Below are 16,595 nucleotides of genomic sequence, written 5' to 3'. Positions count from 1 at the left end.
TGACGTCGCATCTGTTGTACCTTTGGGGAAATTTGTATGTAAATGTACAGAAATAAAAATGTTGCCCATTAACAAGTTTCCTCTGGAATGTCTTCCCTACCTCATCTGATGGTATCCAGTGAAGGGCATCTCACAACCATTCACAAGTAATAAAGACTATTCAAATCTCGCTGTGTCTGTTTCAGCGCCTCTGTGAGCCAGTCTGCCCTCGGCCTGGGAAGGGTGGGTGGCCCCCATCTGCTGGCAGAGTCCTGGTCTTAAAGGCAGGCAGAGGCGGAGATGGGATTATACACAGGTTGTTTATTCAGGGCCAGTCTAGACCATCTGAGCAACGGGGCCAATTAAGTTCTTTTCTCTTGTGTATTGATGTCCGGCTAATCCGTGCACTGCAAGTTCCCAGAGAGGTGGAGAAATGATTATCTTACACTGTGATTCTGTGAGGAAAGACTGATAACCCAAAACGCTCTTCTTTCGTGTAGTATTTTTTACCAAGAAAACAATGTTTGTTTAATAAAGTTTTATACCAAACTCCACTCTCCATAGCCCTGGTTCTGTTACTTCCTCTTCCTGGAGGTGCCTGCAGGCGCCCAGCTCCGTGATGCTGGCGGAGGCCTGGGAGGTTAGCACAGGAAGTCACAGAGGGAAGCATCTCAGACCCCAGATCCCCTGCTCGAAATGCCTTTATGTCCCAGCCAGTGTCACCACCCCTGGCTGCTTACCATGGGCTCAACGCCTTTGCCACTGCAAGACAGTGTTACAGAGCCCTAGACTATCAGCCTCCAGTAAGAAAAGGGTCCGCATGGACCCGAAGGTTGGGAAGTTCTTGGCCAGTGGTCCTCAACCCCGCCTGTGCTGAGAAGCACCTGAGGAGCTTTCAACCCCGCCAATGCCTGCGCCCCAGGCCATCTGAGTCTCTGGAGAAGGGTCAGGCATAGGCAACCTGTGACAACCTCCCCCGAGATCTGAATGTGCAGCCAAGGGTAGGAGCCACTGACCCAGGAAATACTGGCTTTAGGAATAAGGAGTGGGAAAAACCCCCAAACATGTAGCATTTGGTCCTAAAAAGACTGGAATCCACTTCGAGTGGTGGGTAGGAAAAGACTAAGTAAAGATGACAAGCAGGTACTCAGAGGGGAGAGGAGGGATGACTACAGGAGAGCAAGCTCCTGGGTCCATGCAAAGGAGGCAAAACCATTCCTGACATCTCCATTCCCTGGCACTTACAGTCTGCAGAGTATTTCTGTGTATTTAATCCTAAAACTAGCCCAGCAGAGGGGAGATTATTCCCATTTTGTGGTGAGGAAACAGGGCCCAGAGAAGTGAGAGACTTCACCAAGACCACAGTCTAGTGAGCAGGGAGGACGGGGCTCCCTCCAGGCCTGAGGGAGAACCAGCAGAGACAAGCGCTGAGGAAGGGCTTATTACCTTAATTTTAACTGGGGATGGACATAACGAGTAACAACTAATTTAACCCTTCGATCCAATTAGCCCCCTTCCATCCCAGCAAAACCCCACCTGAACCCCTTTTCTATTACTGAGCAGTCCCCCGGAAACTGCTGCCCACTCTGCACTCCCTCTTCCCCAGCCTTTGGCCCAGAGTCTGGTGAGGAGAAGGAGCATTGGTAAGACCTGTTAAACCCTTCTAACCCTTTAAAAACAATACGTAAACACATTAACCTAGTGACAAGCTGGACTTCAACTCATTTATTTAGGAACACACCACACACAGGTTAGAAGCCCTCCCCTCCACCGCTCAGCTAGAACTTCTCGGGAAAAGCCTCCATCTCTTCTTTGATCCTGTTTTCTACAAGTAATGCGAAGTTACTGTCTGTGTTTTGAAGGTTATAGCTGACAAACACCTGCTTGTTGGTCTTCCTGGCTAAAAAGAGAAAACACAGCAACACAGCCATGACTGAAATACCCAGGGAGCCTGTGTGCCTCCGGCCGAACTGACAGGGCTTTCAGGGAGAGAAGAAAGTTCTCGTTTTTATGGCTTCACAGGCAGCTGCTGCAGATGTAGACTCGAGTCACTGGGACCCTTTCTAAGTCTCTAGAACAGCGGTTCTTACAGTGTGGCCTCCACATCAGCAGCGCCGCTGGGAACTCATCAGAGATACACGTGCTCAGGCCCCACTCCCAGGCTGACCTAATCAGAAAGGCTGGGGTGGCGGTCAGCATCCGGGTCCACGGGACTCTAGGGGTCCCAACATTAATGTTTACAAACCACTGCCCTACATACACGGTTGGTTTGCTTGTTTCACTTTTCAAAAACACTGATAATATGAAAGTATTTAAAATAAAATATTCAAGTTCTCCTTCAGTTCACCCTCCTCTCAGAGATCACCCTACATCTCTTCATTTCTGCGCATACACGTAGATACACACACACACATATGTATATGTGTAGTCAAATACACATACATACAAATGTCTAATTTTCAATTGGATGTTGAATATAGTTTTAGCCCATCTACAGAACCAATGATAATTAAGGTGTGCGGCTCTGACTGCAGAGATCAATATGAAAGATGAGATGAACATCCTGAAGACACGTCAGGCAGCAAGACTGAAGCAGCCAAATACTGTAACTGCGCCAGAGCTGGGGCCTCCTCCCCGGGCCTCACACCACACATGGGGCAGGTGCAAACTCCTCCCCACAGAGGCACGCACCCACCCTTCCACCCCGAGAACTTCAGACAACCACACCAACCCAGCATCAAGACAAAAAGGTAGTGAGGAGAGGTGAGGCTGGGATACAGCTCAGTCAGCCCTCATTCAGGGGTAGGAAATTCCATCCCCCAGGGCACTGTTCTGATTCCAATCGCTGTACTTACTAAGACAGGGTCTTACAGGGAACAGAACTGTGTCCACCTACATTGTCTGCCTGGCAGACCCAGCTCTACCCTCCAGCACCATACAGGTAAGGGAGTCCCCTCCCACCACAGGGTTACTCTGAACCCTCTAGACCAGGGGTGGGGAACTTTTTTTCTGCCAAGGGCCATCTGGATATTTATAACATCATTCGAGGGCCATACAAAATTATCAACTTAAAAATTAGCCTGCTACATTTGGTCAAACATTTAACTAACTCGTCCCTAATGTGATGGCTGGAACTGCTTCTCTTTGGTGAGGCGCTGGCAGGGCCAGACCACATGATTTCTCGGGCAATATGGCCGCGGGCCGGATGGTCCCCACCCCAGCCATGGAGCATCTCTTTTTCAACTTCTCTTCATCTTCCATAAAAGACAGTGTTCAAGACACTGCTCTCTTCTCCTTCTAGATAAAACTACAACATTACAAACTACTACTAGGTCTCCATCTCAAGGACACCCCTGAACCCACCTTCCTTTTTGGCACAAAGAACTTATTCACGGGGCACCAAACATGCGCCCTCCACCCTGCACTGCCAGAGTCTGTCATCCACACTGTGGCAAGCCAGCCAGTTTTCTGGCTCCAGACTATGAACAATCCACATCTCCACCAGACCAGCAGGCACACAGTGGTCTGTGTGATACAGGGGTATCACCTTCCAACGCTGGCAATCCACAGTGGGCCTGTGGAAGCAATCGCATCTTTAGGTCACTTCCACGTGGCTCAGAAAAAACAATGACATGAACGCAGGGAGGGAATGATAACCGGGAACCCGGGTACCGGCTTAGCAGGAATGGTTTGTATCTCTTTTTGCAACTTTTCTATAAATTTAAAATTACTTCCTAATACGAAGTTACCAAACAACTCCCTAGTCACGTTTTTCTAATTTCAGGCTAAAGGAAAAGTACAGTGGATGTTCCTAATGCTGCTGCAGCTGCCCTCCTGGCCCCCACCGTCCGTGCACAGCGCACAGTGCACAGCGCACAGCGCACAGCGCACAGCGCACAGCGCACAGCGTGGCGAGTCTGGAATGGCCTCTCCTCAACCTACCCAGGACACCTGTGCTCCACCTGAGTGGGTGTTCTGTTTATAGGAGTGCCTTCCAGAGGGACTGACATAAGTGTCCACTTATCAGGGATCAAGTGGATAGAGCTGTCAACACCAATAAAACATGGGGGCTGGGCCCCATCCGCCACACATACCCAGCGGCAGGCATGACTCTCTAACAGCTCCATAACTGAGCTGATGAGGAACATTGTGACCATGAAGACCGAGGCGACAGAGGCAGCCCTACTGTTCAAGGCCCTGGGCACCTGTGATGACCGGGTGACCGTGCACACTGGCCAAGGCAGCACATGTGCTATCCTTCCTGAACCACCTGGGTCCTTACAGGAAGGGAGTCTGAAGTGTAGGACAGGGAAAGCCTTCAACCTCATGTCCTTGCTTCACACGCTCCCTACGTCACACTGAGCCCAGGCCAGTCTCCCTCCTGAACTCTGAACGACTTCACCCTTGCAGGGAGTGAAGGACAGTCCCTCCTGTACAAGCTGGCTCCCTGCTCCACCGGTGCCACTGATCCCAGAGCCCAGGAGGCTCCTGCAGCCGCTGCCCACGGGAGCGGTGGGCAAACGTCACACTTGCCCCCAAAGGAGTAATGTGCTCACAGACGGAGCTAAGTCACCTGTCCCTCATTAGCATGGACAGCAGCCGAGACACGACAGAGGAGTCCCCTAGGCACCTGCTGGCCCTGAGACAGGTGGGACCACATGGCAGAGATGCGCCCTCATCAAGGAGACACATACACAAAGGTCTGGGCTTACTCTATGGTGATGAGTTGGTTTATCTCTCAGTATAAAGATTCTTTATTTCTAAAGCAACCTGCCGCATGGGTCCATCACACAGCGAGGCCCCATCAGGTTGTGCTTGCAGCCGCCACTGAGGATACATACCTAAGCGCTGGGCAAGGCCAGTGGAGGTCGTGTCGGATGTGTCTCCTAGGAGGGAGGTGGACACAGGGATGGAGTCCTGAAAGGAAAACAGAGAGTGCGATGTGGCTTCTCCACCAGCCCAACTTCTACCACTGCTGACCCCAGGGTGGCAGCAGCAGGTCCTGGGAGCTTAGAGAAGGTCTGGGGTCTGTGTTAGCAGCCAGGCAGGTGGACACTGATGCATATGACGTCACAAAGCTGGAGAGAGGAAGTCACCTGAAGCTGGCATCACAATGCTGTCAATAATTCTAGGAGTTATTTCACGTAAAGGGCGTGTTTTTGTGCTGTAAACTCCAGAGTGCTCAAGGGCAACATCAAAAACAGGAGGGATGTAAACAAGATCATTAAGGCCCAGCCAGTGTGGCTCAGCAGTTGAGCATCAACCTATGATCCAGGAGATCGCAGTTGGATTCCCAGTCAGGGCACATGCCTGAGTTGCGGGCTCAGTCCCCAGTAGAGGGTGTGCAGGAGGCAGTCGATCAAGGATTCTGTCATCATTGATGCTTCTCTCTCTTTCTCATTCTCTCTCTCCTTTCTTCTATTTGAAATCAATAAAGACATTAAAAAAAAAAAAAAAAGAAAAAAAGATTAAGGCCACAGCAAGAAGGAAGCTTTCAGAGCCTGGGTGCCATGAGCCTCCAGGTCCCTCTCACCCCTGGTAGTCAGCAGCAGCGGAGGGAGCACCTACCCTCCTCACTTGGACTGTAAGAGAACCATAGCTCTACTCCCCTACAGGCGTCTGAGCTCTTCAAGTCCCCAAAAGCCCTGAGACTTTGCCAAAGGGCACCAGCCCTTAGCAGCCAAATAATGAAAATATGAACTTTTGAATATGCTTGGTCAATTCTCATTTCAGAAAAGCAGCAATAAAACTAAAGATAAATAAATGTGGCCCTTCTGAAATGTAGAGGTACATTTGAAAGTAATCCATTAAAAAGGCCTAGCCCGGCCAGAGTGGCTCAGTGGTTCCCCCCAGGGCAGATCACAGTTTGATTCCCAGTAGGAGGCGTGCAGGAGGCAGCTGATAGATGATTCTCTCTCAGCACTGATGTTTTTTTCTTTCTTTTTAAAAATATATCTTTAATGATTTCAGAGAGAGGAAGGGAGAGGGAGAGAGAGAGATAGAAACATCAGTGATGAGAGAGTCATTGATTGGCTGCAGCCCACAACCTGGGCATGTGCCCTGACCGGGAATCAAACCCCGATCTCCTGGATCCTAGGTCAATGCTCAACCACTGAGCAGCACTGATGTTTCTCTCTCTCTTCCTCTCCCTTCCTTTCTCTGAAATCAATAAAAAACATATTTAAAAAATAAATAAAGAGTTGAAAAGGAAAAAACCCGCTTATAATATAGCCAAAATTACTTTCACTGTGAGCAGAGAACAAATCAGAGGGTGCTCCTTATCTCCCAAGGGGTCAAAGTCACTTCAATACGAGACAAGATTGGTTTAGGTCTATGAAAGATAAAAACATTTACTTCATGCTTTTTTCTTGAAAAAGATACAAAAACATGATCTTAATGAATTTGCTATTTACAGATTTCAAGTTCAACATTTTAACTGTTAATAGTATTTTGCAGCTAAACCTCCTGAAAACAGAAAATCTATCTTAACAGGGTAATCTTTTCTGACCAAAAACAAAACTAAAAACCCATACAGTTATCCTCTTTAATACTTCATTATTTCTGAAATCATACTATGTCAAGCTGGTCTCCCAGGTAGAAACATGCCTGGACGACTTTTCTGTGGCAAAGGACCATCTTGCACTCACCCAGGTCTCCAGGCCCGTCCTAAGTTGTCCGAGCACACAGGGTCCCCCACCCCATCTTCCTGGTGCCAGGTTGCTTCCCTCCTGCCAGCAGGGCCCTGCTCACCCCAGTGCTGCAGCTTCTCTTGGCACCACAGACAGGCCTGCTTGCTCAAGGCGGGCCAACTGAAGAGCAACAGTTGTATGGTTTTGTTCTACATGGTCTAGTCCTACATGTGGGGGTTTGGGGGGGAGGGAGGAGGGAGGAGACCTCACAGACCCTTCAGAGCCACCCTCTCTCTGCTCATGGACCAGTAAACGTTTTCTAAGAAGGGCCATACAGTATACAGTTCAGTTTTTATGGACTACAAGGTCCAGTAGCAACTGCTTGACTGCCTCAAACGGCAGAAGCAGCTGTGTGAGACCCTCCTAAATGGATGGGGACAGCTGCGCTCCAATAAAACCCCAGCACAAAAGTAGGCACGAGCCAGCCCGCAGGCCCCAGTGTGCAAGCCCTGTCCACAGGAGCCCTTATTTTCCTGCCCTAAGCTATGGCCAGCACCTTTCTCTGCAGCTGGCCCAGTCCTTCACCCCTAGAGGGCCATGTCTAGGCACACTGTGGCCAGTCAGTGCGACTGATTCCTTTTCCTTCTCCTGCCCCAATCTTGATGCAAGGTGACTTTCCAGTTGAGAAATACACCCTACCAAGAGCTATGACTACCAACTGCTCAGACGACCAATGCCACACACAGGAGCCGCCTGAAATTGGTTCAAGGAATCGATGCCTGCCTGGTCTTACCAATGAGCAGTCGAGGGCCCCATGCCTTACACACGGTCTATGGAGACAGCCTTAGGATTAGGAAAGGTGAGGAGGCTCCAGGGCACCATGCCCTCCAAACACACAGCCTGCCCATAACACCCCTGCCCCTCTAGGCCCTCTTCCTCTCCTCCAATGAAGGAAGACCTGCAATTACCACCCGCCCAAAGGCCCACCTGCTGGTACTCACAGGAAAAGGAAGGACAGTGAGAAGGTTAAAGGCCTAGGAGAAGGGCAGCCAGAGAGAAGAGGGATGCTGTGTGAGGCCCATCCAGAGGCTGCCTCCTTCCCAAAGCCTTGCCAAGGTCCTACCTGATGGCTCGCTCTTCTCATTTCCCAACATCCCTGGGGCCCCCCTGAGATTACCATCCTTACTGCCTGGCTGGCTGCGGGTTACTGTCAGTCCTCTCTAGCCAATGGGTAGTCCCTGAGTGTTCCTAATTCATTCAGTCAACAAAGATTTAACAACAGCTTGTCAGGCACTGGGAATACAAAACCACATAAAACAAACCTCAACACCAACAATAAACCACAGAGGGAGCAACAGCTGGGGGCATGGTGGTGGGAGAGAGCAACCAAGGGCCAGTGAGTGGGCCGGGGGAGGTCTGAGCAGTGGGAAGGCCTCTGTAAGGTCTCTGGACCATACTCTGGGTCTCTCTTGAAAGGTCTGGGGCAGAGGAATGACAATATCTAACAGAAATGTGCTGCCCCGTGGAGAACTGGCCATGAGGCACTGTTGTGGGTTGAACTGTGTCCTCCAAAAAAATATGCCCATGATCTAACCCCTCGTATCTGTGAATGTGACTTCATTTGGAAATAGGGTCTTTACAGAAATAATTAAAATGTAAGTCAAGCTGAGGTCACACTGAAGTGGGGTGGATCCATTATTTATTATGACTGAGGCACTTATAAGAAAAGACACACACAGACAGGTACACTTGGAGAAGAAGGCCATGTGGCACTGGAACCAGAGATGAAGCTGCAAGCTGAAAACACCAGGACTGCCAGCAGCAAGAAGATGGGCGAGCCCGGCCAGGCGTGGCTCAGAGGTTGAGCATCGACCTAGGATCCAGGCGATCGGGGTTCGATTCCTGGTCAGGGCACATGCCTGGGTTGCAGGCTAGCTGATCAATGACTCATCACTGATGTTTCTATCTCTCTCTCCCTCTCCTTTCCTCTCTCTGAAATCAATAAAGATATATTTAAAAAAAAAAAAAAAAAGATGGGCGAGAGGCATGGCATGATTCCTCCCTTAGAGCCTCCAGAAGGAACCAGCTCTGACAGCACCTTGACTTCAGACCTCTGGCCTCCAGCTGTGAGAGCACATCTCGGTTGTTTTAAGTGACCCAGTTTGTGGCACTTTGCTACAGCAGCTCTAATAAACTAAGACAGAAAGCAAATGGGGAATCAGCAGAGGAGAGATGCTGCATGCCTGGCCAGGGTGGCAGGCCTTAAGGAGAGGAGGGTTGCCTGGATTCTGTGTATTTTTTTTTAAGTATAGTTAACACTGACATTCAATATTATATTCGTTTTGGGTGTACACAATAGGATTCTATGCTTGTACACCTTACTATATGATCACAACAAGCCTCATTACATGCCTGTGACGCATTTATTTTATAACTGGAAGTCTGTGCCTCCTACTCCCCTTCACCTTTTTTCACCCACACCCCACCTGCTCCCCTCTGGTAATCATCCGTTTGTTCTCTGTATGGATGAGTCTGTTGTGTTCTGTTTGCACGTTTTTTGTTTTTGTTTTTAGAGCCGACCTAAGTGAAATCTTACTGCATTTGTCTTTCTCTCTCTGACTTATTTCACTTAAGGTGGACTCGTGGGGTACGACTGACAGCAGTGCTCAGACTCAGGGCGCTGGGCGCGGAGTGAGCAGAGGGGTGGAGGGGGCCCCTGGGTTCCAGGGAGCGCCGGCTGCGAGGGGCGGTTTTGAGGGAGCAGGCGAAGAGTCTGGTCTTGAACGTGCCCATTGTGCCTACGCGCCAGACTTCCCGGTGAAAACAGGCGGCTGAAGCTCGGGAAAGAGGTCCGCGCTGGGAGCGCCGCGCGTGCCGGTTGGTCCTACGGAGGGCACACCACCAGGGTGGGTGCCGCCCCGGGCGCGGGCGGGGGCGCAGAGGTCCCACGGCGAAGCGCCGACGCGCCCGTCCCGGGGCCGGCAGAGCGGCGGGGCCGGCCTGGGGTCCCGCTGCCGGCGGGGCGCACACGGCTCCCCTCCGGGGGTGCGGGTCCGGACCACCCCGCCCCCACGTCCCAGGCAGAGTTCTGGGGAGCTCCCGTGGCCCCGGCCCAGGACGCCAGAGGCCGCCGGGCCCGGAGTCTCCCCTCAGGGCCCCGCGCGCGCCGGCGCCCACCCCCTCGCCGCCCCCGCGGCCCGGCCCCGCGCCCCCCACGGCCCCGCCGCCCAGGGCCCACCCCCCCCGCGGCCCGAGCCCCGCGCCCCCCACGGCCGCGCCGCCCAGCCCGCCCGCACTCACGAAGCGGCTGCACATGGCCACGGCGAGGTTGCGCAGGTGCGGCGTGGCCCCCACCCACAGGAAGAGCGAGTCCGTCAGCCGCATGACGTGGAAGTGCACCAGCTGCTCCCACAGCCTCGCGCTGAAGTTGTGCAGGGAGACGCCCCCGCCCGCGGCCGCCCGCGGCCCCTCCATGCCGCCCGCCGGCCGCCAGCCCGCGCCCCGGTGCCGCCAGGCCAGAGCGAGCGCGCGCCGAGCGGCCGAGCGCGCCTTCGCGTTCCGCCGGGAAGGGGCGGGGCTCGGGGCGGGGCGTGGGGGCGGGGCTCGCGGGGCGGGGCCTGGGGCTCGCGGCGCGGCGCGGCGGGGCGGGGCGGGGCGGCTCCCGGGGCCTCGCCGACTGCCGCGTCCGCTCGTTCCCCGCGGCCGTTCCCCGCGCTCCGGTACGTGACTGGACGCGGGGCTGGGGGGCGCCCGCCCCCGTCACTCACGGGGCAGGGCGCGCGGGCGCCGCGGCGCAGGGGAGCCCCGGGGCCGGCGGAGCTCGCCCGCGCAGTTTCCGCCTCCCGCCCGGCCGGTGCGTGCTGGCAGCGCTCACGCGCCCGGCCCGCGCGGCTTCCCGGGTCCTGGTTGGACCGCCGGTTCCCCGGGCACGAGGGCGCCCGCCCGTCGCGCCGCCCGGGCCGGATTCCCCGCCGCGGCCCCCAGCCCGGGACCGGGGCGCCTCGCGGGGCGGAGACCGCCTGCGGGGACCCGCGTCGCCGGTGGTTGGGAGGAGGGGTGGGCGCAGTTTCGGGCTCAGACCCTCCCGCGCGGCGGCTGCGGGCGAGCGCGGCCGGGGGCGGGGCCGCTCGCCTCCCCGAGACTCGGTTTCCTCGCCCGCCGGGGGACGCTGGCGGGGCACGCTCGGCGCCGCGGGGGCTGTGCGCGCACGCGGGCGGGGGGGGGCGGCGCCCTCGCCCCGCGCAGGGGCCCCGCGCTCGCAGCCGCCTGGAGGCGCCGCGGAGCCGAGCCCAGGAAGCCCTCAGGGCGCTGAGACGGGGCGCGGGGGCGGGGGGGGGGGGGACCTTCATGGTAAAAGCAAGCGGGGCCCGTTTTGTCAGATTCTGTTACAACTGACTGTTGGGTTTTAAGGCAGAACTATCAGTTCTCTAAAACATTCTGCTTTTAAAATCCCTAATAGGTCCAAGGTGACTAAGTTAAAAATTTAAAGGGTTAAGTATTTCTATAGGTTTGTTCTATCTGCTGATCATCAGTGATTCAATAATATAGTTAAATTTTAGATCAGTTTCTTAAGCAGCTTTATTAAGGTATAATTGACATACTGTAACTGCAGATATTTAAAGTATACAAATTGAAGTTTTGACACATACATAAATACCCATAAAACATGGCTACAATCAAAATAGTGAACATGTCCAGTACCCTCAGAGGTTTCCTTTAGTCCCGTGGTAATCTTTCCTGCCTCTCCCAACCACTGATCTGTATTTTGTCATTACAGGTTAGTTTACATGGTTAGAGTTTTGTATAAATGGAATCATACAGTACATACAATTTTAGTCTGCTTTTCACTCATAATTATTTTGAGATTCGTCTAGGTTTTGAGTGCATGAACAGCTCATTCTTTTTAGGGCTCAGCAGGGCTCTGTTGTGTGGCTGGCTGTACCACTACTTGTTCACCCATTCACATGCTGGTGTTCATTTGGGCTGTTTTCCTTTTGGGGATAGGACACTAAAGCCACTATAAACGTATGTGTACAAGTGAGTCTCTGAATGGACATACGCTTTCATTTCTTGAGGATAAGTACCTAGGAGTAGAATGGTTATATGTGTAACTTTTCAAGAACTATTTCTAATGAACCTCAATTCATATTTCACATCATACACAAAAATTAGTTCAAGTGGTTTATAGACCTAAACAGAAAACCTAAGACTATAAAACTTCTAGGAGAAAACCTTTGTGGCCTTTATTTAGAAAAAGATTTCATACATAAAACACCAAAAACATGATCCATAAGATCAATAACTTGCCCGGCCGGGTGTGGCTCAGTGGTTGAGCGTCGACCTAGGATCCAGGCGATCGGGGTTTGATTCCTGGTCAGGGCACATGCCCGGGTTGCGGCCTCGATCAATGACTCTCTCATCACTGATGTTTCTATCTCTGTCTCTCCCTCTCCTTTCCTCTCTCTGAAATCAATAAAGATATATTTTTTAAAAAAAAAAAAAAGCTTAAACTAATGGAGCAGATGATCTCACCCACATCTCAACTCTAATATCCTCTAATACTTTGTCCCTCTAGAAGACAAACACAATTTTAAAAATGGAGAGTTTATATCTGAAGAATCTTAAAGAACTGTCTGGGGAAACTCACGAGTTAACACCCCCTTGCCTCACTCCTGTCTTTCGCTCCTCACCACAGTGAGAGAACCAACGTTTATCCACCTGTGCTCTGATGCTGTCCTGCATGTCCTCAGGAGCCTCGCTCCACCAACTGAGGTGGACTCTGAGATGCGCCACCTGGATCCCCCTTCAAGAGAGGACGTGTCTCAGCTGCTGGGAATACTGTTAGCAAAAAGCCTTCTTCCATGGCCTCCTTTAGGGTCTGCGCACACTTCCCAGGGCAGCCCCCACCCAGAGGCAGCAGAATAAAGGCGAGGCCATGGTGGCCCAATGCTGTGCAACTGTGTCGGGCCATTTTCACTCCAGAGCACCCGGGGGTTGGCTGAAGCTGACTATTGAAGGGCAGTGTTCACTTTGCACCATCAGGAGAAATCAAGATGCATGATCAGGAGGCCGAGTACAGTCATCCCAATAAAATCTTATGGCCCCTTGGTCAGTTTCCAGACCTGGAACTCAGGTCCCCTGCAACACCATGGCAAGTACCCACAGCACAACCACCCTGCCTTTCCCCAAAGGACCCAATGGCATCTACTCAGGTAACAGTACACTAGGGAGGGAGGAAGACCTAGATGTTTCAAGAGTCAGAGTTGGAGTTGAGATCTGGAGACCTGCTGTGTCGTCATGGCCCTCCTACTAGAGTGGGAGCGTTCAGGAACCCAAAAACAATGAAGTCCTGGCCAAGTGTCCACTGGGTCTGCAGGCCCATCTAGACCCATCTGGGGGCATTTGCCTGGTCCCTGAATATGTAATTGGGATAGACATACTTGGAAGTTGGCACAATCACCCCATCAGGTCCTTGGCCCATGGGGTAGGAGCTATCCTAGTGGAGAAAGCCAAGTGGAAGAATAAAAAGTTGCCTCTCCCCAGCCAAGCATTATGACATCCAGAGGGGGATGGAAAATTAGTGCCACCTTTAAGGACCCAAAGGATGCAGTGATCGTGGTCCTCATCACATCTCTGCTTCACCAGTTGAGCCCTGGAAGATGGCAATGGATTCCCATGAACACAACGGAGACGGGGTTCCAATGGCGGCTGCCAGAGCGTGTGGTGTCTCTGCTAGAGCAGTTAGGTAAGGCCTCAGGACACAGCCAAGGATTGGGAGATGCATTCTTTTCCACTGCAAATGCGAAAAGGAGCAGAAACAGTTTGCATTTGCCTGGGATGAACAGCAATATTCATTTATAGTTTTGCCCAGGACTAGGTTAACTTGTCACCCTCCATCAGCATGTAGTCTTGAGAGATCTCAACTGTCTACGCATTCTACAGAATGTCACGTTGATGCATTACAGCACCATCACCCCGGTTTCACCAACGCCCTGTCTTCAGTTCACGCCTGTGGCCATATTGGGGATCCCACAGAAACAGCTGAAGAATAGGTGAAAGCCTGAACTGAGCTGGGTTTGGAGAGGCCAGTGTGAGGTGCAAGCTGCAGGTGGGTGGCAGGACACCTGGTTGTCCATTTAGTGCAGACAGAGCAGTAGACCGAGGTTATGGTACACACAGACCCATGAGCAGCAGAGGATGACCCGGCTGGGCTGGTCGAGACCTACAAGGAGAAAGATCGGAGGTAGAGGCCCCAGGGTATGAAATCACGGCATCCTGGTACTGCCCAGAAGAGGAATTAAGCAACGAAGTAGACAGAATGACTCAGCTGAGGTTGGTGAGCCCCACCTGCCACCACCCCAGGGACGGTACGATGTGCCATGGACAAAATAACCATGGCAGCAGCGAGGGAGGTTACACAAGGGCCAGCAGTGTGAATTCCACTCCCCAAGTTGATCTTCCTGCTGCTGCCACCAAACAGCCTACCTGCCAGCGGAGATCCGGGCTCAGGCTCTGTCACGCACCTCCCCAGGCGAGCAATGGCCACATGGTAGGCAGTTGATGTTGTCGAGTTCCTTCCACCCAGAGGGCCGGCAGTTTGTTCTGACAGGAAGAGAACCACGTTCCAGGTACGGGTTTGCCCTTCCCGTCCCCAGGGCCACGGACGGTGCCACTGTCTAGTGCTTACAGAGGGTGTGGTCCGTTTGCCTGGCATTTGGAGAGCAAAGGAGGTGGGAGAGCGAGCCCAGATCCGTGGCAGCTACTGGGCACATCACACACCCTGTGCCACGCAAATGCGGCCACTCACGGAAGGAGGTGCTCAGAGATGACCGTTAGGAGAATGGAAAGCCATCCTCCAGACCCTGTATAAAACCTGAACCCAGGTAGGAAAACCTCATGAGTCGGGGATCCAAGAGGTGGAAGCAGGAGCCACCCCACTTCCCATCACTCCCAACAGTCCAGTTAGGGTATTGTGCTCCCCGAACCTGCACTATGGGCTACAGGAGTAGAGGTTCCGTCTCCCACAGGAGAACACTTCCACCAGGGGACGCAGCAGGAGTCCATGAAGCTGTGGATGGCTGCCGCTGGGCACTTAAGGCTCCTGTGTCAGAGCCCCACAAGTTGAAAAGGAGAGTCACCATCCTGATCATCAGGAGGAGATAGGGCTGGTGTCACCTGGTGGGGACAGGGAGGTAAATATCTGATACCTGGCAATGTTCTTGGGTGCCATTTGGTGCTCCCTCGCCCAGGTGTGACAGTAAATGGACCAAACTGCAACTCTGGCCCAAGAGCAGATCCTCCTTACAGTAAAAAATGTTTTCCCAGCACTGTGAGAACGGGACCTTCAGGTGTCAGCCCCTTTAGGATGACTTCAGCTACCAAGAGGTGGCTCTCTGAGGGAGGCAGGGAAATGAAGATGAGGCACTTCGGCTTCACCCGTTGACTGCGGGGCCATTTCACTTGGGACCCTCACAGGGTCCACTCTAGTGACTGGGGCCACATCGCGGCTTTCCTTCTGCCTTTGCCAGTCCTGCTTCCTCTCCCCTCAGTCACTTCCAGGTTCTCTCTAATAGATATTCAGACCAAACTCTGAAGTCTTCCTCTGGTGGGCCCAGAAGGGACAGGCTCCTTCTGTGGTCTGCTCTCATCTCACTGTGTGCACTCCCTGGGCAGTTCCACCCAAGGCCAAGAACTTGCTCAGCACTTAGTCTCTAAAGTGTGAGTCTGCAGCCATCCTTGCTCTTCTCAGAGCCACATCACACCCAACTGACTGCACCTCCTGTCTCCCTACCCCCCGGACACTCAGTGTGTCCGTGCCCATCTCATCGCCTTGCACCCCTCCTTCCTGCAGCTGAGCCCTTTCCTTTCCCCACAATGGAGAATGTATCACCACTCAGTTTTCCAAACCATCAGTCAGGGGTCATCTCTATTGCCGCAAACAGTGCTGCCTGCTGGTGTCTCCCACTCGCCCTCCCGGGTCCACCTGCACCGCCGTCTGGCGCAGACCTCACCTTTCTCTTGCCTGGGCTGCTGCTGAGGCATCTGACCGGCTTCCTCATGTCTTTTTCCTTTGGCTTCCACTTGTTTTTCTCACTACCTCCAGAGAGGTATTGAGCAAATAAATCTGCTCATGTTACTGCCTGTAATAAAAAAGTTCCTTCAATGATGCTTAACTTAAACAGCTCTGCAGGCACCCAGGCCCCTCACCCAGCCACAGGGCTGCTGCATGGCCAGCCCTTCCCTCACCTGGGCTCTGGACTGTAGCCATAGTGAACTCCAAGAGGCAGCGGGACCTACCGCCTCTGTGTGCCCTATGCACCGCTTCCTATGGTGCCCTGCCCCTGACTTACCTCCTGCAGAATCTCCTGGTCCTAAAGTCAGCCCCACACCACCCCTGAGGGACTCCTTCCCCATCCAGGCAGGCGGCTATGCTGCGATGTCTCCTGGCCCCTTTCTGTTTGCACAGCAGGGCTGCACATAAAGCCAAAAAGCAAATACTGAAGAGGTGGAGTGATGGAGGGCTCAGTGAGCACACCCTAGAGGAAAAACTAAGGGCCTCCTGGCCTTCAGCTCTAGGCCTGGCTCCACTCCTGGTAGATGTTCTAGTGTTACCTTAGCTGCAAATTGAGAAGATTGGCTTAGGTCATTGCTAAGGGCCTTCCAGAGCTAATATGCTGTGAAGATCAGACAAGAATGCAGAAGGGGAACAGAGCCTTCCTGGGCCAGGGCTAAGCAGAAGGGTGCTGTTCTCCAGGGAGCCACTGGGTGGCAGGCGGGCGGGGCGGGCTGGAGGCAGCGTGGCTTCGGCTTTCAGGAGGCAGGTGAGTTCCTGGGATCCTACCCGTAACCGCAACCTCTGTCGGAAGCAGGCTTTTCTCTAGAGTGCTCCGATGAAACAGCGGGTCCTGTCTAGCCCACAGCCCACAAAATGCAAAAGCAGCCAGCCTACCAGCTGAGTGATCGAAAAGAGGGCAGGGGTCTTGGGTG

At 53.2% G+C, this 16,595-nt stretch overlaps 1 protein-coding gene across 2 annotated transcripts; it reads right to left on the bottom strand.

Annotated features, from left to right (window-relative positions):
* Positions 1-1,689: 1,689 nt before the first annotated feature.
* On the bottom strand, positions 1,690-10,148 carry PSMG4 (proteasome assembly chaperone 4). 2 transcript variants are annotated; one of them, XM_081144056.1, is made up of 3 exons: positions 9,909-10,143; positions 4,821-4,896; positions 1,690-1,879 (listed from the first exon to the last, which is right to left on the bottom strand). In XM_081144056.1, the coding sequence occupies exons 1-3, from the start codon at positions 10,080-10,082 to the stop codon at positions 1,758-1,760; spliced, it is 372 nt and encodes a 123-aa protein (XP_081000182.1). In that variant the 5' UTR covers positions 10,083-10,143; the 3' UTR covers positions 1,690-1,757. The 2 variants fall into 2 exon arrangements, with proteins under 2 accessions (XP_081000182.1, XP_081000183.1); XM_081144057.1 differs by lacking the exon at positions 4,821-4,896 and having other exon boundaries at positions 9,909-10,148.
* Positions 10,149-16,595: the final 6,447 nt, after the last annotated feature.

Source organism: Miniopterus schreibersii (genome assembly GCF_964146895.1).
Source record: "Miniopterus schreibersii genome assembly, chromosome: 8".
NCBI lineage: Eukaryota > Metazoa > Chordata > Mammalia > Chiroptera > Miniopteridae > Miniopterus > Miniopterus schreibersii.
This window is presented reverse-complemented; position numbering and strand designations above follow the sequence as displayed.